At 35.4% G+C, this 26,568-nt stretch overlaps 6 protein-coding genes and 2 long non-coding RNA genes across 9 annotated transcripts in view; 4 read left to right on the top strand and 4 right to left on the bottom strand.

Moving 5' to 3' along the window:
• Window positions 1-26,568, top strand: part of LOC110376076 (uncharacterized protein) — a 133,081-nt gene that overhangs the window by 19,238 nt on the left and 87,275 nt on the right. The gene's annotated exons all lie outside the window — the stretch shown is intronic.
• LOC135117085 (putative nuclease HARBI1) lies at window positions 6,503-7,888 on the top strand. The gene is made up of 4 exons (XM_064035488.1): window positions 6,503-7,028; window positions 7,125-7,456; window positions 7,533-7,677; window positions 7,761-7,888. Exons 2-4 carry the CDS (start codon window positions 7,283-7,285, stop codon window positions 7,871-7,873), a joined length of 432 nt encoding a protein of 143 aa, XP_063891558.1. The 5' UTR covers window positions 6,503-7,028; window positions 7,125-7,282; the 3' UTR covers window positions 7,874-7,888.
• On the bottom strand, window positions 8,265-9,434 carry LOC135117082 (uncharacterized). Its single transcript, XM_064035486.1, has 7 exons — window positions 9,325-9,434; window positions 9,168-9,234; window positions 9,055-9,090; window positions 8,853-8,945; window positions 8,701-8,775; window positions 8,517-8,608; window positions 8,265-8,424 (listed from the first exon to the last, which is right to left on the bottom strand). Exons 1-7 carry the CDS (start codon window positions 9,337-9,339, stop codon window positions 8,272-8,274), a joined length of 531 nt encoding a protein of 176 aa, XP_063891556.1. The 5' UTR covers window positions 9,340-9,434; the 3' UTR covers window positions 8,265-8,271.
• Window positions 9,455-10,507, bottom strand: LOC135117084 (uncharacterized). 2 transcript variants are annotated; one of them, XR_010276637.1, is made up of 3 exons: window positions 9,927-10,507; window positions 9,608-9,810; window positions 9,455-9,506 (listed from the first exon to the last, which is right to left on the bottom strand). It is a non-coding gene; the product is annotated as an uncharacterized LOC135117084 (long non-coding RNA). The 2 variants fall into 2 exon arrangements; XR_010276636.1 differs by having other exon boundaries at window positions 9,608-10,507.
• On the top strand, window positions 12,561-13,514 carry LOC135117083 (putative nuclease HARBI1). Its single transcript, XM_064035487.1, has 4 exons — window positions 12,561-12,693; window positions 12,770-12,914; window positions 12,998-13,324; window positions 13,400-13,514. Exons 2-4 carry the CDS (start codon window positions 12,869-12,871, stop codon window positions 13,459-13,461), a joined length of 435 nt encoding a protein of 144 aa, XP_063891557.1. The 5' UTR covers window positions 12,561-12,693; window positions 12,770-12,868; the 3' UTR covers window positions 13,462-13,514.
• On the bottom strand, window positions 13,505-14,657 carry LOC135117081 (uncharacterized). The gene is made up of 7 exons (XM_064035485.1): window positions 14,564-14,657; window positions 14,407-14,473; window positions 14,294-14,329; window positions 14,093-14,185; window positions 13,941-14,015; window positions 13,757-13,848; window positions 13,505-13,664 (listed from the first exon to the last, which is right to left on the bottom strand). The coding sequence occupies exons 1-7, from the start codon at window positions 14,576-14,578 to the stop codon at window positions 13,512-13,514; spliced, it is 531 nt and encodes a 176-aa protein (XP_063891555.1). The 5' UTR covers window positions 14,579-14,657; the 3' UTR covers window positions 13,505-13,511.
• LOC135117163 (uncharacterized) lies at window positions 14,697-15,751 on the bottom strand. The gene is made up of 3 exons (XM_064035650.1): window positions 15,163-15,751; window positions 14,842-15,046; window positions 14,697-14,744 (listed from the first exon to the last, which is right to left on the bottom strand). Exons 1-3 carry the CDS (start codon window positions 15,222-15,224, stop codon window positions 14,697-14,699), a joined length of 315 nt encoding a protein of 104 aa, XP_063891720.1. The 5' UTR covers window positions 15,225-15,751.
• Window positions 18,129-19,424, top strand: LOC126054141 (uncharacterized). Its single transcript, XR_010276648.1, has 3 exons — window positions 18,129-18,730; window positions 18,819-19,014; window positions 19,297-19,424. It is a non-coding gene; the product is annotated as an uncharacterized LOC126054141 (long non-coding RNA).

Raw genomic sequence — 26,568 nt, 5'->3', positions numbered from 1 at the left:
TCATTAGGAAGAATACAAATTATAGTATATGGACCCCTTAATCTAGGACCGAGTTTGTCATGACGCCTATGATTTTGATTGATATACCTACACAGTACATTTTTATTTAGGTTATTTTAGCTAAATATATACAAACATAATCTACTTATCTTTAAACCATACAAAAACTAAAAATAAAATGCTATATACAAAATATATATAAACATAAAACACATTGACATATACCTTATTTCCAATCTCAAAATTTGTAGTATTTCGCCTACAAGCATCAAAACGATGTCGTGCTAATTCTCGATCTACCCTGACATCAATACCTACTAAGTTCAGAAACATTAACATCATTAAGGCGAGAGTGAATTGATGGAATTTTGGCATTACAGCCAATAAGTAATCGAATTAGAGTAAAACCTGTTGATTTTTTAACAGTTAAGTCCGAACCTTCTACAAACCGCTTGGCCAGTCTGACAAACGATTACAAGCCGTATTCAACATAAACCACTGTAGACACAACGTTCGATCTAACCAAATCAAAGCAGACCCTTTAAGGGCCTTACCTGCCTTAGCCACTGTTTTTATGCTACTACAGATGAGATCCTTGGCGAGCGTTGTTGCACCACCTGGTAGCACCGTTGTCGCTTTTTCAGATCAAAGACTGGAAGCGCCACATCTTTATTTTGATTTACCGATTGTCTCAGTATCCATCCTGAAACAAGGCCATATGTTAAAAAAATATAATTGAGGCATGGCTGATCCCACTTCTGAATGTTAGATTTTGATACATAATAGAGCAATTTAATGTATTATTTATTTATTGAAATCCCAAGAATAAGTGTAGAAAGCAAGGAATAAATTAAAGGTATAAAAAAAATAAATAAAACATTTTCTATGATCAAAATCAAATTGAAATGAAAAATCATTTATTCAAACTTGGCTGCAAAACAGCACTTTTAGAACGTCAGGATTTTACAAATAGACAGCCCCCAAAACGCCCACCCTTCACCACTTCCTATGTGTTTTTGCTGGGAAGAAGAAGTGGTGGAACAAACTCCCCAGCAACACAATTCTGTCTGTATGGTTATAACCCATTAGAACATAAATCATATATCATAAAGAAATAATTCCATATGGTACCCAATGTAATACACAGTACAGCATAAATATATCTTAAAGACATGTATAAAGCGATAGATCACTATACATTTTAAACATCAGCACAATAATACATAAAACAACAATTACAATAATCACATCACAGTAAGAAAATATAAATCAGGAAGAATACTTAACTTTCGTGTGTTGTCTACACCTCAACGTCCACCAGAAAAGTGCCACGACTATTTTAAAACATTATTTCGAACAGTCATACTATCCCGCCAAAATTGACCAATCACAGACAAGTAAGCTTTATACACAAATAACTAAATTCACAATTGAAATAAACTAATTTAAACACACCAAATCTTATTTAAAACTTATAACGATAATTTTAATATTTATTTTATCATTAAACATGTAAGATTTTAGATATAAAATTTAATGAACATAAAACAATTACATAAAGGTACCCTCGTTTTCATGTGCGTTTACAGAGACAGTAAAAATATTCAATATTTGACATTTAAAGTTCGTTTACAAAGATAGTTAAAATCAAGAAATATACAATAATCTAACACGGCCATACTGACCTGTACTTCGCTCTCGAAGTACCTCTTTACGAAACAAATTATTATTTCTTTACAAAACAAATTATTATTTCTTTACAAAACAAATTATTATTTCTTTACAAAACAAATTATTTCTTTACAAAACAAATTATTATTTCTTTACAAAACAAATTATTATTTCTTTACAAAACAAATTATTTCTTTATAAAACAAATTATTATTTCTTTACAAAACAAATTATTATTTCTTTACAAAACAAATTATTATTTCTTTACAAAACAAATTATTATTTCTTTACAAAACAAATTATTATTTCTTTACAAAACAAATTATTATTTCTTTACAAAACAAATTATTATTGGCACAGCCACACGCACAGATAATCTAACACGTGCATCCTTGGAGGCGCATTCATTAAATTTATTTTTTTGTACATGACCTTTCTTGTGTTATTCGAAAAAATATTGTATCTTTACTTACTCGTCTGGTTTTTGCAACCCTTTTTATGGACTTAATTTCGATATCTTTAGTACTACGGTACATGTGATTTGATGTGTTTATAGCATGTCAGATACCAATGCTTATTGATTGACACGATATGGGAAGTCTCACGGCCCAGTCCTGCGATTCTATAAAATTCGATCAACAACTCGCATTTCACTTCGATTTGTAATGTCATTTCATACTTTAGGGGAGGTAGGGGAGGGATGGGCACTTTTTCACATTTATTGCATAAAAAATCAGATTTTACAGATAATCAACTTTTATTGCCATTTTTTATGTTTGGCTAGATAAAATCAAAGAGCTATCCTAAAAATTACAATCAGTTTCAACATTACGAGATATTTAAACGGTTTAAATAAAACCGTCGACACGTCAAAATTTTGTTTAGTCTGACATGCTTTAGTTGGTACTTACGTAGTGTTTAAAGTTACTTTTTGCTTTTTATATGGTTTATTGTTTATAACATTTTGTCATAATAATTGCGTACTTTTTTGGGTCGGGGGTTTTTTTAAATTTATAATTTTATTTTATTTCATGGTTTTTTAAAGGAGCTCCTTAATTTTTCCTTCTTTTTATGATGGGTTCGCTATAATATGCGATCTCAGCCAAAGGAAGCTGTTTAACAATCCTCATGACAAACTGGCTCTGGGAGAATTGCACAGATTGAGAAACAATAAAGATGGACCTTTGTTGATCCAGGGTTATATACCATTCTAGGGTTTCATCCGCCACATCCCATTTCCAGCATTAGGTTCTCGTCAATTAGAAACATGAAGAAAACTAGTCAAGACAAATTAAACGAGCCCAAACTCGGTGGGTTTACTAAAAGGCAGTTCAGGGTTACGTCTCTTATCTTCGTGTCCTAACAGCAGACCTGCTCAGTGGTTCCAGAAGACATTAGTATTTCAAATTTTAGATCCCACATATGCTTGCAAGTAAACTGAGCGTGTAACATTCCTATCACACCTAACAAACGAGCTGATGACCTTGAAGATCTGAACCGATTTCCACCAAACATAGCTAAGAACACTCCCGAATGACATTCCTTTTAAACAAAAAAAACCGCATTACAATCGGATCATCCGTTTGGGAGCTACGATGCCACATACACACACACACAGACACGTCAAACTTATAACACCCCGTCGTTTTTGCGTCGGGGGTTAAAAAGAATGGTTTGCGACGGGAAATTCCTAAAGATTTAATATAACGAGCAATACAAGAGGTATCAAAAGGTTAAAAAATAAAATTAACAGCTGATAAATATGGAGTCCCTAGATCAAGTTGGCAACGGTACCTGAAACAAGATTCTATAAAGGATTTTTAGCGCAGATTTATAACCTCACAAATTTTCACTGAAGAAGAAGAACAAAAATTTACAAATTATACATTACATGGTATGTCCAAGCCTCCCTATCATAGGGAGCATTGGACACTTTTGACTTAGTTTATAAAAAAAAATCGGTAAAAAAACTTAAGTAAAACGGTTTTATCTTATGTGCACTGAAAACTAGAAAATAAAAAATAGTTACTTACCTGTCAACCTACGTAGGTGGTCCCGGTCATATAGACTAAAATAAAAACGTGGGGCCCATAAACTATTGCTGTAGTACCTCTTCTAGAGGTATAATAGGTGTGGATTGCATCGACTTACTATAATCGTAACTGGATATTTTGACAATCAATCATTAATAATAGAAAATACACATACCTTTCATTAGTTTTCTCTTTATAACGATCCGAAACCGCAACAAAATATTTAAGTAATTTTACGAGTGTTTGTTCTTGACAACTCACAGAAATGACAGATAGTCTATGGATGAACACCGTTACCAGTAGGTAACGTAAACTACCCAATAAAAAAAAACTATGATCAAATCAGAATAAAAGGACCCCCCTTTTATTCTGATTTGATCATGTCTCCCAACTGCCCATCTCTCCCCTACCTCCCCTATAGATAGACAGATTTTGGCAGATCTGTCAAAATCTCGACTTTAATTTAGTTCAACTTGTCAACACGCTCGATAGTGTAGCGCTAGTGTAGTTTGACAATGTCAATCACGAAACTTTAAGGTAGAATTCCGTGGGTCGCGATTGTCGCAGCCGCGCGCGACAAAAGTCAACCTAAGAAAATGTATGGCACCGCTGCCGAGGGCCGCGACAGTCGCGCGCAGTCGACGAATTTCGTGAGCCGCTCGCGGCCGTACGCTTCTCAACATGGTCTAGCGCTTAATAACATCTATAGAATTTTAGTAAAACCAGAATTAAATTGTTGACAATGCCGCGAGCAGCTTACGAAATTCGTCGGCCGCGCGCGACTGTCACGGGCCTCGGCAAGGATGCCATACATTTTCATAGGTTGACTATTGTCGCGTCCACGGAATTCCACCTTTAGATCGAAGTCGAAGTGAGAGTGATGTCGAAGTGAGTTGTGATATTTTATAGAATCGACATGCAGTAATAGTCGCGCGAATTGAACTTTCAAGGGTAAAGTATGGCTGTCTCGAATGGAACGAGAACTGATGGGCTGTGCTACCGCGGTCGTGTCTACGGACGAATAGATGAATATCTAGATAAAAAAACCAGTCTATATCTATATCTCATGTTATGGTAACATTTATATCATGTTTTTGTTATGACTGAATACTGAAGTAATTAAAATGTAACACCTTTGATGTAACTTTTTATGTATCATCAAATCAATCCTTTTAATTTTTTAGTCATTTTAGGTTTACTATTTTCATCATTATAGGTATCAGCCAACTGAACGTATTCGTTCTTAGATACATATTCGCAATTGTTTCTAGGATCACAAAATTTTTCTTCTAAAATCAGGTCACAAAAACTAGCTCCATAAAATAATAGGTCACCTTTCACCATTCCCTAGTGTTAAGACACCTTCCTAATATATTAGGTTCAAGGAATTTCCTCACGTGATGCTGCGAGTCTCCAAAGGCTTAACGTGCTTAGTTCAGCTCCAAACAATACGTTGTACTGAAAATAGCTTGATATTTACGAGCTTCACCTTTGGTAGTTAGCTAATGCAGTTTTTTCAGCATTTTTGTTTTGCAGAAGTATTTTCAATTTTTAGTTCAGGATTTACGTTTTAAACTTTTATATGCGCTTTCTTGATCAACAAAAAATATGTATACCTACAGTTATTTATATAAGTCGTGGTGGCCTAGTGGGTAAAGAACCAACCTTTCGAGAATGAGGGTGTGGGTTCGATTCCAGGGTCAGGCATGTACCAATGCAACTTTTCTAAGCTTGTATGTACTTTCTAAGTATACTTAGACACCAATGGCTGATAAAAAGGTGAAGGAAAACATCTTGAGGAAACCTGGACTATAAAGTCTAAAATCACCAACCCGCATTGAGCAAGCGTGGTGATTAATGCTCAATCCTTCTCCATGTGAGAGGAGGCCTGTGCCCAGCAGTGGGACGATAAAAAGGCTGTAACAACAACAGTTATTTATAAGCCTGAAACATACAAACTGACATCTTAAATCACAAGTGTCGGTTAAGTTTTTAACACCAGCAGTGATTTAATTATTGGTTAGTCGTGAGCTTTTAAACGTATGTAACTTAGCGATAAAATGTGTTCTCTGTGAGATACCTACCTAAATTCAAATAAGCTACACACACTGACGTCACACCAAAACACTAGTGCAAAATATCTTCATCCACAACAAAATCTCACAGAAACTAGGTTTCATCTTCCAAAGCTCCAGATAACCTAATACCCAGGCTTTCAGTTCCAACAAGATGTAAAACTGTAACCATATCACTACCTCAGGCGAAATTCTAAGAATATTCATGAAATATCATATGTTTTCATGATACGTTAGTCGTTCGTATGATAAATATAAATGATACGGCCTAAAAACCAGCAGGTATAGCGGTAAGAAACAAGTGTAGGCATAAAAGGAACAGAAAAATGTTGAGAAGGCCCATTCTGCTTTTTTTTCGAAATTAAATATTAGATATTAAATTGTATCTTATATAAACTGCAGCTTATTTAGGTAGTAAGTATTTTTTAGCAAGGTAAATATGCAGGTTTCGATCGGCTCATAAGATCTAAGTAAGGGGCGTAGAGAAAGGTGTAATTAAACTAAGATACAAAATGAGCCTGGCCTTATGGCTTCACTCTGTTTTGCCTAATGACCCACAACATCGTATCGTTTTATTGTTCTCGGCACATAGAGTTTACAGTAAGATATTTCTCAAAGAAACTGAAATTATTGAATGCTAAAACTTTTTTCAAATACGATTAGATACTTACATCGAAGAGCTCTTTGAAATGTGAAGTTACTTTTAGAACTTCTGCCTTTACCTACCAGGGCCTGCAGTCTCGACAAAGATAGCGATCGCTTAACGACAAAATTCGGTCGATAAGTCCTAACGATCCGATCGTAACGATTTTTGGTAGTCTCTACTGCCAAAACTATCGAGTGTCATCGCAAAGTTACCGAATATTTTCGGTAAGATAACGATTTATCGTTATGTCATAGAATTTCCTTGCGACAGTTTTTGACAGCCCGCTAAGTGATAGCTACTATCGATATCGTTCCTATATTTGTTTATTTTACGTCAGAAAATATTAAATAAATAGTAATTTAATAAATAATGGCTTCTGAATATTTAGCATGGGACTTAGTTGTGCTCGAGCACAGACGCGATGTGCTTATGGGTCGACAAATAGCACGAAACAAGCGAAACGATGAAAATCCCTTGGATTTGGAGGATGGCCAATTTCTTCAAATGTATAGAATTTCAAAGGAAATGTTTCACAGGCTACTAAGTGAACTGCGTCCATCTCTCCAAAGACGACGGCCTTACGGACTTTCTGTGGAGTCCCAAGTAAGTGTCTTTGCGACCTACCGTGCATAAATAATATTTCTATAATATATTTTTCTTATAACTAAGGTTGAACTTTTTAAATTTTCTTCTTATTAGATACTGACGGCACTCCGATTTTACGCATGTGGGTGCTACCAACAACCTGTTGGCTTGCAGTGGGGTTGTAGCATGAGCCAAAAATCTGTTAGCCGAGTCATCCGGGCTGTAACTTCGGCAATAAATGAAAACTTTTAAGAAAATATATTAAATTTCCAATGACTCAAGGAGAACGCCATGCGGCAAAACAGAAATTTAGAAATGCCCCACAGCCATTCCCAGGGGTAATTGGAGCCATTGATTGCACCCATATAAAAATTTTAGCTCCTAAGACCAATGAGGAGTCTTATGTGAGTGGTCACCATGAGGGCCATTCATTAAATGTGCAAGCTGTAAGTTGACCTTCAGTTCTATAATATCTAAAAATATTGTTTGAAAATATGTACTTACATATTTAATATATTACAGGTGTGTGACCCTGATCTTATTATTTTAAATATTAATGCTCGATGGCCAGGAGCGAGACATGATGCTCACATATGGGCAAATTCACCGGTGCGCTCAACAATGAAGCGACATTTTGAAAATGGGGACCGCCGTGCTTGGCTGCTTGGTAAATAAATGAACATTATAAATCTGCCTCGAAGAGGTTGCCCATTCGACTTCTGAAATTACTTTGTATTTTTAATCTTTTAGGTGATGATGGATATCCTCTGGAACCGTGGTTAATGACTCCCATAAAACATCAACAGCCTGGCACACGGAATATAAATATACCGAAGCACACTGCTCAGCTAGGAACATCATAGAAAGATGCTTCGTGTGCTAAAATCTGTGTTTAGATGTCTATCACACCAACGCCAGTTAATGTACGAACCCTATATGGCTGGCCTAATAATTAACGCATGTGCAGTGCTCCACAATATGCGGATAACATATAAATTACGGAACCAGAGTCCACCACATCCATGCAGCTGGTGGATAATAGTAGATTCCATGATGATATGTTAGAAGTTACAGGTAACTTATGAACTGATTTTTTATTTTACTATGTATGTATACCTAACACCAATACATTTTATTTTTGTTATGCAGGTTCTGGGCGAGCTGTTGCAGAGCGCATAAGAAGAAGGCTAATTAACACTAGTTTCACATAATTATTATACTTTTTTCATTTATGTACTGTTTCAAATAAAAACATTTTATATCATTTATTATTTTTATTTATGTAATTATTTATTGCGTCAGCTATTTTGTTTCCGACTTTTACCAATTGCAGCGTCGCCTCGGCTTGTACCTTGGCTGCCTCAGCCTGCATCTTGGCAGCATCTGCTTGCGCTTGAGCAGCAGTTGCCAGCATCTAAAAAACGTTGGATTTACTGAATGTGTCTTAATGTTCTCTAGCATGCTAGTGTGTATAATAATTAAGAGGAAATTTACACTATAACACACCTTCATTGTAGCAGCATTTGCTTCTGCAACTGCTAGAAATTCTCGTCGAGCTGCACTATATTGCTCAGAAACACTTTGGCGAGGATTCAGATCTGAAAATACCCAAAATTATTGGTATTGTAGGAATTATTGGCTGACCCACCTGCAGAACTAATGTTTTATTATAAATAAAATTTAAGCTTACTCCTCTTTCTTCTGGGTCTCTGTCGCAGTGGTGGTGTTGATGATGCAACAGTTTCTGTCCTTCTGCCACGTACTGCTGGAATTATCAATTATAACACATTAAATAAAAATCAATGAAAATAAACATAGGTGAGCAAAATAACTGCAACTTACTCATTTGTAGTACTGGCGACTGAGGGGCATCTTGCACTTGTTCTTGGATGGGTGGTGGTGAAGAACCAGCCGTTGCTCTGCTGTCATTGATTGCTAAAATATTTTGTTAATTAATATTTTGGTAACATTAGTGTACAGATGTATACACATAATAAAATATATTATAGCAGTAACCAACTAGTTACTAAAAACTCCAACTTACTTGTTTCAGTCGGTAACAATTCCACAAAATCTCTAGCTGTAATAAAATAAATAGTAACATTAAAATTAAAATAATTATATTTTGAATTGAGTACCTATTAATTTAAAACTTACCCTGAGAATGAGGTAAGGTGAGAACCTCAGAGATTACCACCCCAGCCTCCATCTCATGTTGTAATAACTGTAAATAACAATAAAAGTATTTTTAGTGTTATCAACATTCAAAGATTGAGAATATTAAATTGTATTGAATACAATAATCACAACTTACATCTTCCTCTGGCATAGCGTCCGGGCAGTCTGTCCCAAAGGAATAATCTGCCCCAACTATTGAAATTATCCGGCTCTCGGCCTCGGTCAGGGAGCAGTGCTGACGCCTCGGTTGCCGGTACGTTTTGTTCTTTTTAATTTTGCCGCCTTACTGCAAGCGCGGCTTTTTAAGTCTCTCCAAACCTACAATTAGAATAATTAACTCAAGTAAATAATAAAAAAAAACTGACGTGGCATGTACATGCTTATAATTAAAACCAATTCAATCTTTGAAAAAGACTTACCGTCATCCACTGCTCTGGTGTCTTTCTAGACCCGTTAGGGAGATTATTGAGCTCCTCGGCAACCTCCCTCCAGCCCGTTTCGAAATTTTCCCGGCCCTGCAAGCCGGTAAATTTCCGCGTGCAAATATGGACGCGCTTCTAATATTGATAGTAGTGCATCAATTTGAGCGGGTGTAACACGAGGGCTACGCAGACGCTTACGCCTGAAACATTAAAGTAGTCATTATGTAAACACAGAATACTTCGGATGTATACAAAGTATTCAATTTAGTAAGTACCAAGAATAGGAATAAAAAATTCTCGTTGTAGATGTACTTACCTGACGCTCAAGCTGCTGGCACCCGGCAGGCCTGCGCCTGTTTCAATGACTTCACCGTCCATGAATAGTAATGAATACACCGTTCTCCTTTATTATTATTATAAATCAAACCAATGTTCAAGTGCACAAACAAACTTGACATTGACAGTTTGTTTATGTTCTATGTCTGTATTGCAAGTACGCAAACTATTAAGATCTTTAATATGTGTTTTCTTAAAAAACGGTATGTTTTACTTACACGGTTCGATGCAAAAAGTTTTAATATGATAAGGTTCATCTATTTTCTTTATAATTGTCAAAGGAAACAAAATTGGTTGTGCAAATCTTGTCTACCATTTCTCCCTATAATACAAGGATTTTTTTTACATGCAACATTTTAATACAAATTCACCGCACTATGAATACGGTTTTCGCTATCGTACCGACACGAATATGTCATGATAATTAGCGATGTTGCCCGCTATCTCGGCTGTCGAGACTTGCGTTTATCGTTACTGTCGTTATGGCAAGCGAATATTTTCGTTAATATTTAGCGACTGTCAGTTTGCGATCGAATCGCTATCTTATGTCGAGACTGCAGGCCCAGGTAACACAATTCAGCATATTCAGTGGAAGCTCCCGTCTCTGGGGTGGTCTCCATGTTCTAATGATTCATGTCTCCCCTGAGCTGTTCCAGAATGTTCCTGCCAACATTCCGACATTAATATTTTCCTCACAATTTTAAAAAGTCACTCGAGACGATTTTCTTTTGTTTGAAGGTTATGCCCTTTTACGTATTCGTGACATTTTGCGGTGGTCTTTCTTTGTGACTGTTATTCTGTTATTGCTAAGTTTAGTACCTACTATAATTGTTAACATTCTATTTTTACGAAGACAGATTAGAAAATGATTTAAAAACTTTTAATGAACCTTTCAAAAATGAAGGAAGATAAAAAGTTTTACATCCATTTTTGAGACTGTTTGTTATAATTCATTATTAAAACTGGATTCACGAGTCGGTATAGGTCTATTAAACTAAATAGCACCTCACCGCTACCTCAAGGGATTTGCAACAAAGATTTTACAGCCAGCATCAACAAGATTAAAGTAGTAAAAAGTTTATACCGTAAACGTCCTATCAATTTAACTTGGATGCTTCTACTAAGTTCTTTCGACTCGTTTTTATGAAGTCACCAAGTTACGTTGACGAGTATTAAGTTGTGTTTGAGTTATGAATCAACTTCCTAGGAAACGTCGTTTAGTCCGCCGAGTTAGGGCTTTATTTTAGTGTCGTAAACGTTTTTAACGGTTCTATAAAATACCTATTGTTTATTGTATATTATAAACTTCTCGTTTAATCCGGGTCCGAGAAGTAGTTCTTTATTGAACAGCTTATAGATTATTATTAGACAGACTGATGGCAATAATATTGTCGAGAACTATAAATATGTCTTTGACCTATGAAAACTAAGGAGGTTTCAGCTTCCCATAAATCCAGCAAAACCTCCTTTCTTTCCTAATAACTCAGCCGCAGTGCAACTCGAAACCTCCTTCATAATTGACCCTCTCCACTGCAGATGTTAAAAGGCTAATTCAAACTTTAAAACCGGCTGCAGTAGAACTTTTATGTTTAAAAATAAAGTTATTAGGAGACTATGTCGTTGTTCGTGTTGTCGCAGAAACAGATAAAACTTTTAAACTAGGGTAAATTAGCTTTTAGTAAAGTCATTGAAGTTAATAAAGTTATTGTGTTTAGTACTTTTACATTTTTTTAAGAGACAAAATTTTCAATAATTAAATCACTTCTGTATCTACCTTCTAGAGCCCTTTGCGTACCAGGGCCTGCAGTCTCGACAAAGATAGCGATCGCTTAACGACAAAATTCGGTCGATAAGTCCTAACGATCCGATCGTAACGATTTTTGGTAGTCTCTACTGCCAAAACTATCGAGTGTCATCGCAAAGTTACCGAATATTTTCGGTAAGATAACGATTTATCGTTATGTCATAGAATTTCCTTGCGACAGTTTTTGACAGCCCGCTAAGTGATAGCTACTATCGATATCGTTCCTATATTTGTTTATTTTACGTCAGAAAATATTAAATAAATAGTAATTTAATAAATAATGGCTTCTGAATATTTAGCATGGGACTTAGTTGTGCTCGAGCACAGACGCGATGTGCTTATGGGTCGACAAATAGCACGAAACAAGCGAAACGATGAAAATCCCTTGGATTTGGAGGATGGCCAATTTCTTCAAATGTATAGAATTTCAAAGGAAATGTTTCACAGGCTACTAAGTGAACTGCGTCCATCTCTCCAAAGACGACGGCCTTACGGACTTTCTGTGGAGTCCCAAGTAAGTGTCTTTGCGACCTACCGTGCATAAATAATATTTCTATAATATATTTTTCTTATAACTAAGGTTGAACTTTTTTTAAATTTTCTTCTTATTAGATACTGACGGCACTCCGATTTTACGCATGTGGGTGCTACCAACAACCTGTTGGCTTGCAGTGGGGTTGTAGCATGAGCCAAAAATCTGTTAGCCGAGTCATCCGGGCTGTAACTTCGGCAATAAATGAAAACTTTTAAGAAAATATATTAAATTTCCAATGACTCAAGGAGAACGCCATGCGGCAAAACAGAAATTTAGAAATGCCCCACAGCCATTCCCAGGGTAATTGGAGCCATTGATTGCACCCATATAAAAATTTTAGCTCCTAAGACCAATGAGGAGTCTTATGTGAGTGGTCACCATGAGGGCCATTCATTAAATGTGCAAGCTGTAAGTTGACCTTCAGTTCTATAATATCTAAAAATATTGTTTGAAAATATGTACTTACATATTTAATATATTACAGGTGTGTGACCCTGATCTTATTATTTTAAATATTAATGCTCGATGGCCAGGAGCGAGACATGATGCTCACATATGGGCAAATTCACCGGTGCGCTCAACAATGAAGCGACATTTTGAAAATGGGGACCGCCGTGCTTGGCTGCTTGGTAAATAAATGAACATTATAAATCTGCCTCGAAGAGGTTGCCCATTCGACTTCTGAAATTACTTTGTATTTTTAATCTTTTAGGTGATGATGGATATCCTCTGGAACCGTGGTTAATGACTCCCATAAAACATCAACAGCCTGGCACACCGGAATATAAATATACCGAAGCACACTGCTCAGCTAGGAACATCATAGAAAGATGCTTCGGTGTGCTAAAATCTGTGTTTAGATGTCTATCACACCAACGCCAGTTAATGTACGAACCCTATATGGCTGGCCTAATAATTAACGCATGTGCAGTGCTCCACAATATGCGGATAACATATAAATTACCGGAACCAGAGTCCACCACATCCATGCAGCTGGTGGATAATAGTAGATTCCATGATGATATGTTAGAAGTTACAGGTAACTTATGAACTGATTTTTTATTTTACTATGTATGTATACCTAACACCAATACATTTTATTTTTGTTATGCAGGTTCTGGGCGAGCTGTTGCAGAGCGCATAAGAAGAAGGCTAATTAACACTAGTTTCACATAATTATTATACTTTTTTCATTTATGTACTGTTTCAAATAAAAACATTTTATATCATTTATTATTTTTATTTATGTAATTATTTATTGCGTCAGCTATTTTGTTTCCGACTTTTACCAATTGCAGCGTCGCCTCGGCTTGTACCTTGGCTGCCTCAGCCTGCATCTTGGCAGCATCTGCTTGCGCTTGAGCAGCAGTTGCCAGCATCTAAAAAACGTTGGATTTACTGAATGTGTCTTAATGTTCTCTAGCATGCTAGTGTGTATAATAATTAAGAGGAAATTTACACTATAACACACCTTCATTGTAGCAGCATTTGCTTCTGCAACTGCTAGAAATTCTCGTCGAGCTGCACTATATTGCTCAGAAACACTTTGGCGAGGATTCAGATCTGAAAATACCCAAAATTATTGGTATTGTAGGAATTATTGGCTGACCCACCTGCAGAACTAATGTTTTATTATAAATAAAATTTAAGCTTACTCCTCTTTCTTCTGGGTCTCTGTCGCAGTGGTGGTGTTGATGATGCAACAGTTTCTGTCCTTCTGCCACGTACTGCTGGAATTATCAATTATAACACATTAAATAAAAATCAATGAAAATAAACATAGGTGAGCAAAATAACTGCAACTTACTCATTTGTAGTACTGGCGACTGAGGGGCATCTTGCACTTGTTCTTGGATGGGTGGTGGTGAAGAACCAGCCGTTGCTCTGCTGTCATTGATTGCTAAAATATTTTGTTAATTAATATTTTGGTAACATTAGTGTACAGATGTATACACATAATAAAATATATTATAGCAGTAACCAACTAGTTACTAAAACTCCAACTTACTTGTTTCAGTCGGTAACAATTCCACAAAATCTCTAGCTGTAATAAAATAAATAGTAACATTAAAATTAAAATAATTATATTTTGAATTGAGTACCTATTAATTTAAAACTTACCCTGAGAATGAGGTAAGGTGAGAACCTCAGAGATTACCACCCCAGCCTCCATCTCATGTTGTAATAACTGTAAATAACAATAAAAGTATTTTTAGTGTTATCAACATTCAAAGATTGAGAATATTAAATTGTATTGAATACAATAATCACAACTTACATCTTCCTCTGGCATAGCGTCCGGGCAGTCTGTCCCAAAGGAATAATCTGCCCCAACTATTGAAATTATCCGGCTCTCGGCCTCGGTCAGGGAGCAGTGCTGACGCCTCGGTTGCCGGTACGTTTTGTTCTTTTTAATTTTGCCGCCTTACTGCAAGCGCGGCTTTTAAGTCTCTCCAAACCTACAATTAGAATAATTAACTCAAGTAAATAATAAAAACTGACGTGGCATGTACATGCTTATAATTAAAACCAATTCAATCTTTGAAAAAGACTTACCGTCATCCACTGCTCTGGTGTCTTTCTAGACCCGTTAGGGAGATTATTGAGCTCCTCGGCAACCTCCCTCCAGCCCGTTTCGAAATTTTCCCGGCCCTGCAAGCCGGTAAATTTCCGCGTGTGCAAATATGGACGCGCTTCTAATATTGATAGTAGTGCATCAATTTGAGCGGGTGTAACACGAGGGCTACGCAGACGCTTACGCCTGAAACATTAAAGTAGTCATTATGTAAACACAGAATACTTCGGATGTATACAAAGTATTCAATTTAGTAAGTACCAAGAATAGGAATAAAAAATTCTCGTTGTAGATGTACTTACCTGACGCTCAAGCTGCTGGCACCCGGCAGGCCTGCGCCTGTTTCAATGACTTCACCGTCCATGAATAGTAATGAATACACCGTTCTCCTTTATTATTATTATAAATCAAACCAATGTTCAAGTGCACAAACAAACTTGACATTGACAGTTTGTTTATGTTCTATGTCTGTATTGCAAGTACGCAAACTATTAAGATCTTTAATATGTGTTTTCTTAAAAAACGGTATGTTTTACTTACACGGTTCGATGCAAAAAGTTTTAATATGATAAGGTTCATCTATTTTCTTTATAATTGTCAAAGGAAACAAAATTGGTTGTGCAAATCTTGTCTACCATTTCTCCCTATAATACAAGGATTTTTTTTACATGCAACATTTTAATACAAATTCACCGCACTATGAATACGGTTTTCGCTATCGTACCGACACGAATATGTCATGATAATTAGCGATGTTGCCCGCTATCTCGGCTGTCGAGACTTGCGTTTATCGTTACTGTCGTTATGGCAAGCGAATATTTTCGTTAATATTTAGCGACTGTCAGTTTGCGATCGAATCGCTATCTTATGTCGAGACTGCAGGCCCAGGCCCGCGGTAACTCATTCGAACAATCACAGCCCATTTCGATGACGATGTAGACTATGCCAGAGAAAACCTTTAGTGTAGGTACTACACCTAGTGTTTGATAAAAAAATAAACCCTTGAAAAAAATACTTTTTCAACAAACATATATCTACTACATGTAACTTTATGTTTGTACCAGCTGGGCCACCGGACAATTTTAATTGGAAAATGTCAGACATATCTTTATGTGACCACATGACACATGGATAAAAATATTAATCAAATCCCGTGAAAATTAAACCACATTCAGGTCCGATCATAAATCCCGCTATTTTATTATCCTGTGACCTCCAAAACGTTGCGGTTTTGAGCGCGAATACAGGTTTTTTTATTCATAACGTATAGCCGGGGTTACGGAAATATTGGTACTTTTGTGGCAACACTAGTTACTAGTCATAAGAAAGAACGACCTGGCTAATGTGTTTTGGAAGTTCCTGCCTTACGGTACTCTTCTTTATACATAAAATAAATCTGAGTGTAACTATCTGGAAATATTTTCTAAAATGTAAAGTTTTTTAGCATGAAAATCATTTCATTTTATGGTTTAGAAATTGGGTCTCACTAACAACAATCAACTTATTTTTCACTTTCACCTAGACGAAATAAGTAGTTAATTTAATATATAAATATTTTTCTCCACGACGAGCAGTAGTTGTTCAACTTACTCCAGATTAAACGCCAATTTTCATTGCGGTAAAAAACGTGCAAACAGAGTACATTGAAATCCCGTCAGTTCTGAAGGTTTGCAGAATATTTTTAGCTTGAACAGTGCTCAACGTTTGTCGATTTAAATCGCGGGTTGAACACTCATTCATGTTTTTGCTTACATAAAAAATTCTGAGCACATCTCAAATTCTCTTTTGATTTATTAGAAGTTTGAATATAAAGTACCGGTACTTTAATGACTGTGTTTGAATCCATTTTAACCGACTACCATAGAGTTATTTACATGTAACATTGGTCTTTGTGCTATTTGTTTTAGTTTTAGTAGTGTTAAACTTTCTTAGTATTGGAAGTCACCAAATGATTTTGTATTGAGGCAAAATAATAATGTAACTTATTTAATTTAAACAAACGAACTTTGCAGTCTCTGGTTACAGTTTACATAAGACCTTTACAACCGTGAGGCGACTGTGTACATTTGCAAAGGGACATACTTGCAACCGAGTGCAAGCGTCATATATCAACCTGTCAGCTCAACCAGGGGTAGGAAACTAGTGTGAGAAGTTGATTTTTCGTTGAAGTTTGTTTAGGTGAACTTTGGATTTAATAGTACTATGATTTAATAGCTGTTTAATAAGTTGACAAGATTGTTTACGGATAGAAGGTTCAAATAAATATTTGTAATATATAATATCAATATTCATATATCAATATAGTTTGTCACTCCCAACTCCCAGCGGACACGGTAACGTAGAAAAAAAATTGTTCGTTATATTGTAATTCTTGTCAAATTGCTGGTAACCCACCAAAATAAAAGTTATGCCAGAATTCAAATAGCAACTGCTAGTTATCATTGTTATAAAAGTTAAATGTGTTGCAGAGGCAGTTATTGGAAAAATACATATTGTTTTATTATGTGATTCTACGTGACTTTTTATTTCTATACAGTACATATTTTTAAAATAAACTAATCTGTGTTACAGCAAAGCCTACATTTGCACAGTCGAATTTTATATACTAAGATTTCAGTCAGAGTAGGTAGTTCTTTTCAATCATTGTGTTTGTGAGGATTCGAGCCAAGGTTTTTTATTTGAATTTCTGAATAATCCAATAAGATTTGAGATTTGTATTTTTTCTATTAAAATTGGTATCATCTCACAAAGAGCGAACACCTAGGCTAACGCTACTCAATAAAAAATATTTAACAATATTATTGTTGAACCAGTATCGGATCGCAGATGGTATTCGGTCAATTATTACCGTTCAGGGGCTCGTTCATTCAATTAATTTAAAAGTATGGTCGTTGCGGCATACTGCAGACATATTTTGACTGAACCACAGAAAAAAGAGAGTCACGTATTCAGTAGGCATAAGATCTGATATTGCAGATACTCGTAACGATTCACTTACTTTTAAGTAAAGCAATAATTTTGAATACAACGACTTGACAATCGAAATTCTCCACTCTCGAATTTAGAACTTATCGACAGAACATTTGGCAATAAACTGTAAATTAACATACAAAACTGGCTGGTAATAGATGCTCGCAGGCGTTAACGGCCGGTTATATCAAGTACATTCCAAGTTTAAATTCAAATTTATTTCATGGCCAGGATTTCTTGGTACTAGGAAGGAGTTACGATGTTGTATGTAATATTTTATGTGTATCGGGAGTGCAGCCATGCGATTCTGTAACAAACACATCATCGATGCTAACAACGACGAGTTCACAGATGTCGCATCGTAGACATCGCTTTTAAAAACAACGTTGATGAAAACCGTATTCGCTAAGCAAAAAAACTCGTCGACGATCTGACGAACAACGATGACGGCTAGGATGTTTACAGTGTTGCCAAAATTCCATTTAAAGTATAATCGAGAAAATCTCGACTAACGTTTTTTGGCGTTATTTCGACATTTTAAATCAATGTAAATGCATAATATGTATGTTTAAAACACATTCTATTCGTTATGCAACGAATATTTAATTAATTATATCATTTTCGATATAGAAAATAATGACTCAAATCTTTGACATTTGTTATAAGGTTATGTAGTACAATATATAGTCTGTGTCATTTCAAAACTTCAAAACCAAAACAAACATTTTGCTCATAACTAGATTATAAGTTTATTTTTATCTAAATACGAGAATCGAGATTTCAAAGCTCCAAATGGCTTTAAGCAGTCAAGTGGACTTTAAAAAAAGTTGTACCCATAGCCAACGGCATTCTACTTGTCCTGTGTTTTAGTTTGGTTCCAATTTTCCAAAACTATCGAAAGTAAGTACACAATACGTAACATTTATATTTTAATATACAATACAGTTTTTGTGAACTACATCTATTAACTAAAATATTTATCTTTTAGTATCCCGCAACGCACTGCCTTCGTTGAGTCAGCTGGAAGAGCTAGTAAGCTTTTTGGAAAGCAAACCATGGTTGATTATGATGGGGCATGCTCGTACTGCGAATGCGAGAATGCATGCATGCATGCATGATCCGAAAACAAGAGCCCTAAACAGTGAAGTAGTGGGTGTATGAAAATATTGGAGCAGTGGTGTAAGGTTAGTAAACAATAATCATTTATGAACCTATATGTGTGTGTTTACCGTTGCATTGAATCATGGTAAGTAGGTATAGTAGGTACTCTTTTACATTGTGTTTTGTATGTATTAAGTACTAAATTAGTATTGACAGCAGGCAAATACAATGACTTTACTCTATCCTTCAAATTCAATCATAAAGGCATTTGAAATTGCAAATGAAAGCTAAACCGTTGCAAGCAAATAGTTGTTTTATTTATTTTATATATTAGGTACACCATTTAATTTTTGCTTGTGTTACAGTACTGGAAGGACAAAAAGGAGCAGTTCAGAGGAAGTCTAGTTCTATTGCAGCTGCAAGCCAACATGAAGAATTTGCCAGAACTCGGTGTAATCAAGTTAAAAATACATTCTATTATTATCATGTTTTGGAATCTGAATTTAGAAATAAATGCATGTTCATTATAAAATACAAAATAATAAAAAGACATGATGAAGTAAAATATTGTTTTATTAATTCATGATTACAAAAAAGTTAAGTATTTTTATAAAAATTACTTTGATACCTGCACACTATTGTGTAATGTTAAAAATGTTTATATTACTATTTAACATACACCGGTAAAATACATATGTATTGTTAGAAGGTGTCTACATAGTATTGTTTATTAAATAACTTCTAGCATGACATCCACTGTCCAAGTCACTGCTAGAGTCCGGCTTGCTTATCAACCGGGTCACAGTTGCTTCTTACCTACCTCGTACTTATCAATAATATCTGGATGGTTGATGGCATCTACTGTATATTGTTGAGTCCTTGAGGGGGATGCTTGTGAGACATTGTTCTTGCAATGTCACATAGCATTATTTGGTACATAAATCTCACTAACAAAAAATTTGACAGTACCTGCAAAAGGTGGATGGACGATAAGTTTTAGGCACCTATCCACTGTACTGTATGATGATTTATATTAGGTATATTGATTAAGTGTAATATATTGGTGCGGTTGCTAATTCCTCCTCGACGATTCGCCTTTGTTAGGAAAGGGGAAATCTCAGGAAATCTTTCAACTGTCGAATCTGTTCTTCAGTCAATCTTATTATACTTTCTATCAGTAGCTAGTGTTAGTAAATCCATAATACGTATCACGGAGGCCTGACTTCTTATTTATTTAATTATCATGATGTTTAGTTTCTTCCAACGAAAAATCATACAGGAAAGACGAACTGCCATCTAAAACATTAAAAATAGGCGCAAATGTTTCAGGGATTAAAGTACGATAAACAAATCGTCATAAAAAGATATTTTCACATTGCAATTTATTAAATAACTTGTTTTACTTACATTTTAATCGCCTTCATCCAAGAAAACATCCACAATTTACAAGCTTTTCGGTTTGACAGATAAAATCGAGGGCGAAGGCGAGGTTGTCGTTGCAGGCGAGGATGTTTCGTGTTGCTGAATACCGATTTTCATACATTTGGCACCAAATGTTAGTTCTATGTCACGCCGTCAACATCGTTGAGGCGCTACGATCGCGCAATTTTAACTAATGAATACCGCCGAGTTTTCATCTGATGTTACAACGATGATTTCTTGGTTGTAAAGATGTTTTGCCTTAGTGAATCGCACCCCAGGAAGCGTGAGATTGCTCTGCGGGAAATGTGGCCGGTTTATGGCCATAGTAAATTGATTTTTAGTGCCAATCCTTAAAACTGTGTACTCACTGTTCAAGTTATCCTGTTGATGATATTATTGACTAGGAGTAGGTATGGAAGGTTACTCACGACATTGAAGTTAAAAATAAATATTGTGTACATCCATGATAACACGACGCAGACATCCGCGTAGGCACAACGTTTGACGCAATGTGTGAACTCTACTACACAGTGTAAAAGTATCTATAGGAATAAAAAATGGTTTGATAGAACATTAATCTTTCATGGTTTTAGTTCATTGTTTGTAAGTAATAAATGGTTAGACATGAATAAACTATTTTAGGTGCATAGCCTCAGCCGTCACCTTTTCAACACTGCTTGTTTGGTTTACTGAAAAATTAAATTATAAATTTAAAAAAACCCCCGACCCAAAAAAAGTACGCAATAATTATGACAAAAGGTTAAAAACGCTAAACCCTATAAAAAGCAAAAAATAACTTTTAACACTACGTAAACTAAATTTTGTCGTGTCGGGGAACCGCTCTAATTCATTACTTTAGATACGTGTTTTTTTTTTAAACGAATGTTGTTATTAGTTAGGTATATATATTTATGAAGGTAAAAAGCGGTCCCCCGACACGTCAAAATTTAGTTTACGTAGTGTTAAAAGTTATTTTTTGCTTTTTATAGGGTTTAGCGTTTTTAACCTTTTGTCATAATTATTGCGTACTTTTTTTGGGTCGGGGGTTTTTTTAAATTTATAATTTAATTTTATTTCATGCTTTTTAAAGGAGCTCCTTAATTTTTCCTTCTTTAATTTAATTTATTTTATCTTAAGATGGGGTCGCTATTTGCGATCTCGGCCAAAGGAAGCTGTTTAACAATCCTCATGACAAACTGGCTCTGGGAGAATTGCACAGATTGAGAAACAATAAAGATTCACCTTTGGACATTCTAGATTTTCAGCAAAAATATAAATCGGTTTATCCGTTTAATTCCGGCATTCCAGTGTTTCATCCGCCACATCCCATTTCCAGCATCAGGTTCTCGCCAGTCAGAAACATGAAGAGAACTCGTCAAGACAAATTCAACGAGCCCAAACTCGATGGGTTTACTAAAAGGCAGTTCAGGGTTACGTCTCCTACCTTCGTGCCCTAACAGCAGACCAGCTCAGTGGTTCCAAAAGACATTAGTGTTTCAAATTTCAGATCCCACATGTACGTGCAAGTAAACTGAGCGTGTAACATTCCTATCACATCTAGCAAACGAGCTGATGACCTTGAAGACCTGAACCGATTTCCACCAAACATAACTAAGAACACTCCCGACTGACATACCTTTTAAACAAAAAAAACCGGATTACAATCGGATCATCCGTTTGGGAGCTACGATGCCACATACACACACACACACACACACACACACACACAGACACGTCAAACTTATAACACCCCGTCGTTTTTGCGTCGGGGGTTAAAAAATAGCTCCCTCTATATAAAGTACATTAAGACAAAAAACTAAAACAATTGATAGTAGTAGACGATATAAATAGAAAAAGAGCCAGTGAATAACGGCGGATAGTGATGAATGGAAGAAAAATACACGTTCACCCGTACCATGAATAAATGAATTCGGATAACCCTTAGTGGATCGAAGTTCATCGCTATTGGACTAAGAATTGAATGATTTTTAAAACATGTAAAGGAGAATAAGAAGAGAGAAGATATTAGTGTAAAGATGTAGAAGTTTCGGCTTGTTTCCTCAATTGGTGAGGGAACATGAGTTACTTGACGTGGGGCGAGATTAAAAAAGTTTTAGTCGCATGAACTAATGCTATCACGCTAATATAATAAGTGAGAAAGTAAGGATGTATGTTTGGATGTGTGCTACTCTTTCCAGCAAACAGTACTAGTGAACATATTTTAATAAATCAGAATGCCAATAAAGTAAGCACGGGCTAAATCTATCTAATATTTTTAACGCATTTACCATACGATAAAAGAAAACACTTTCCTTTAGTATAAGCTAAATATAAATACAGAGCTGCTTAAAGAAAATATAAGAACTAAAATATTCAGCCGCAACTCCAGAAATGGAAAAAAGACGCGAAGAAACATGAGATACCTAAGTAATAATACATGATATTATTTTTGTGACACTGTTCGTTGACTAAACTGATTTCCCGTCAGACTAGGATCAGGGTTTATATAAGCTAAGTCGTAAAGGGAGCTTGGTTTTATATCTTAGCTTACGGCAGTCTGGTTTGTGATAAGCCTGTGAGATTATTTATTTACCCCTATATTTTACATGTCATGCCATTTTTCACACGTATGACTTATTTCTAAATCAGTTTTTTCAAGTGTTAGCAAACTTTTCGTAACTTTTGGCCATTTGTTTACCTAACAATTTATCTACTGGGACCTATTGTTTTATAAGAATTTTATAACTATTTTTCTTGTTTCTTTTTTTTGGTATCTTTCAATAACTTAAAAGTTTATCAGCCAGTCATCAATCAAACTCTCGTTTTATTTATTCTTAATCTTAAGTTTACTCCTTTGGGCCCAGACAAAAATTTCCCAAAGGCTCATCATTCCATGTAGTACATATCTTATTATGTTTTTAAGAACCGTTACGACATTCAAGTACACCTAAACCTATGCTATAAAACCTGCTTTCTTACGATGAAAGCACAAACAAACAAAAATTCAATTTTTAAAAGATCATGAGCAAAGAGTGCAAGGATCGATAGATCTCATATTTTATTCAGAACGACATTTACTGAAGGTGCACGTGAAAAGTGCAGTACATTTGGATGAAAACGGGATGTTTGTGCACTATTTTGTGGAAAGAGAAGGCTCGTCTTTTTCTAGAAAATACGTAAATCGGATCCCGAATAGTTCGCCGATTTACCTACACTCGAGCGATACACTGACTCATTGTTCGGGAAGAAGCTGTTCTTAGATAACATTTTAATGCAATAAAAGCTCTTATCATCATAATTTCAGTCTTTATTTTCCAAAATCAGCAATGTATAGACAATGACAAAATCAGTCTAGACTTCTAGAGTGACGGCAAACAACGAGAAAATGTTTACAAATCCAATATATTTTGAACGCGACCGTTGGCCAACCCAAGCATTCTATATTCAAATGTTTGTCCGAACACAGAAACAAAAGGACATCGTCAGTGTTTCGAATTTCAAACTTCCGGAGCGCAGTTGAGTTTTGAAACCCACATCGAGTGCTCGTTAGCATTTGAACATTTATTTAAAGTTTCTAGAACAATCGACGATAAATTGAAAAATTCAATGTTACTTTTGCAACGAGCGTTTTGCATGTTTGATCTATTAGTTTGTAGACATGAATATTAAATAAATATTACTGAGAAAATATAGCATTTTGCGTCGTAAACTATAAATATGAAGCTGTTTTCAGGAGGTGTGAGGTTTTACAGCAATAACATGGGATAAAAATGATTTAGTGGTGGTGTAACCACCCTCGGCGGGGAAGATTTATAGCCCGCCTCAGTTCCAATATAGCTCTATTGTTTTAGTACAATATACCGTAAAGGATGCTACAAAAGTTAACTAATTGGGCCCTTCAGATATAGATGTTTTGAATTACAAGTAGCTGAGAAATGAAAGCGCAGATATAATTTTAGTAACTCTTTAATTTTTTTTAGATATTCCAAATACTTATTCAAAATGTACGTTTAAATACTAGTTAAAATTCGTTAATTTTTTTGTTACATGTTCATTAAAATTCTTTCCTTCATATTTAGCGTTAAAACCTGAGTGTTGTCGGCAGATAAGGCTTATTAAGCCTAATTAGCTTTGCCAAATTAAGTTTCTGATTATTACTCCGGATCAAAACGGATTATTTACAATAATAATCTATTCTTATGAAAATATTTACCTTATTATTTTGTTTAAAACATGTCAGAAGATAAAGAAAATATTCATTTTCTTTTCTTTTATGTTGATACTAATTAATAACAACATTATTTTAGGCAAAGAAGGCTAGATACTGAGTGCCTCAGTGACCTGATTTATGATAATGTGATGACAAAATCATTAGAGCAGAATTGTTAAACAACGCGAAAGCCCTTCCATATTCAAAATGAAAGGATTCATTATACTAAGAGACATCCCACTCAGGCTTTAAACAAAGATCTGCTTATGTATCAAGTCTTATCCAGTACTCTGGCTTTCACTTTAATTGATTCAAATGAATATTTGAAGGCTACAGTCGTAATACTGAGACGGAAGTTCCGTACCAGGCACTGGCGGGGCAAGGGCAATCCAGTAACAATGCTGCTGTCATTAAATATACAAATTCGTTAACGTAAAAGTTTCCTTATTTACGCATTGCGTAAGAATCGAGGTGGTCCCAGTTTGGGCGCCAGCACAGCTCGCGGTCCCACGCTGGGCGCCAACGAGAGTACAGAATCGTTAAATTATTCGCCGTGTTATGCAATGCTCCGCGCCAAAAGTTGTCCTTGAGTCAAGTATTTCTGCCGACGAGAAAATAACTCTGTTCAAAATAGAATAGGTTGTTGCTGTAGCTGAAATACACGCCTACTTACAAATGAAGTCTGAATTGTTTAAAGATTTGTTTCAAACTTATTATTTTCCGCTCATTTGGCTTTAAAAGCGTACCAGCATTTTGATGATCAATATTGAGAGTAGCTTCACTGTGACCTTAGGTAATTCTATTCCTTCCCACTAACGTTAAAACCGAAGAAAATAACACCCCAGCCAATTTCACTTCCACAACCAATCAACAACTCCTACCCACTAGTTACCACCATTAATTCCGACCAAGGTACAAGCTATTACGAAATCAGAAGACAAGCAACAGGTTCACAATTTACATCAGTTTATAGTTCGTACGCTAATGGTTCACGTTGAGTTACCTATTGGTTCTTTACGAGCTACCATTTAGCAGTTAGCTGGACTGCTTGGTGTATTTACCTCGTTTCATGGTTAAGTCGTTCCGTTTATTAGGCTGTAGTTTCATAGGAAATTAGTGCTTTGTAAAGAAGTTCTTAAATGAAGACATATAACATATGCTAGCAAATATATAAAATCTGTTTGCTGTTAAAGTATATTTTATATTTGGTGATCAAAAACAGAAACCTTACCTATTTCGGTTTATTTTTGACTAGCCGTTTTCACGCTGTTTCACCCGCGTCTCGTGGTAACTACTGCCCGTACAGGGATAAAATATAGCCTATGGTGAAAGAATTTTTAAAAACGGTCCCGTCGTTTTTGAGCCTATTCATTACAACCAAACAAACAAACAAAGTTTTCCTCTTTATAATATTAGTATAGACAATATGGCTGGTAGAAATATTCGTGAGCTAAAATTTGAAAAAAAAGAACGAAAATTAGAAATTGCCTAGCGAATGGCAATTCAAAAATGTACCCTTAACCTGAAAATGTACACAAATAAGGTATATTTTTCTTTTTTATTTAGGAACATGGCCACTCTGATTTAGTGCATCGAATTAACACTTACTTACCTTTCATTTGTCACTGTCATTAACTTAGTTTTAAAATGCGAAGTCTTTTGGATGGCCGCCAAAAAAACAATTTTGTAAAGTAAATGTAGTAACCTTATTATATCTTCGTGGAAATTCAACTGCAAATCATTATTTAGAGTAAAATCTTTTAAAAAGAAGACAACTTTATACTTTTCATTTATCTTTACTAATATTATAATCTGAATACATTTGTTTGTTTGATAGGACGCGATAATCTCAGGTGTCGATTGATCGATTTGAAATATAATATATGGAGTAAAACCATATGTTACTTTTTATTTGGCTGTGCGAAGTAGTATTGGCACATTTTGAAGATAAATATTAAACAAACTAAATAAGGAAAAAATACATATTTTCATATTGTGCTAAAAC

This window comes from Helicoverpa armigera, chromosome 7 (assembly GCF_030705265.1).
Source record: "Helicoverpa armigera isolate CAAS_96S chromosome 7, ASM3070526v1, whole genome shotgun sequence".
Lineage (NCBI taxonomy): Eukaryota > Metazoa > Arthropoda > Insecta > Lepidoptera > Noctuidae > Helicoverpa > Helicoverpa armigera.
Note: the sequence above shows the minus strand (reverse complement) of the source record. Positions and strands in the feature narration are given on the sequence as shown.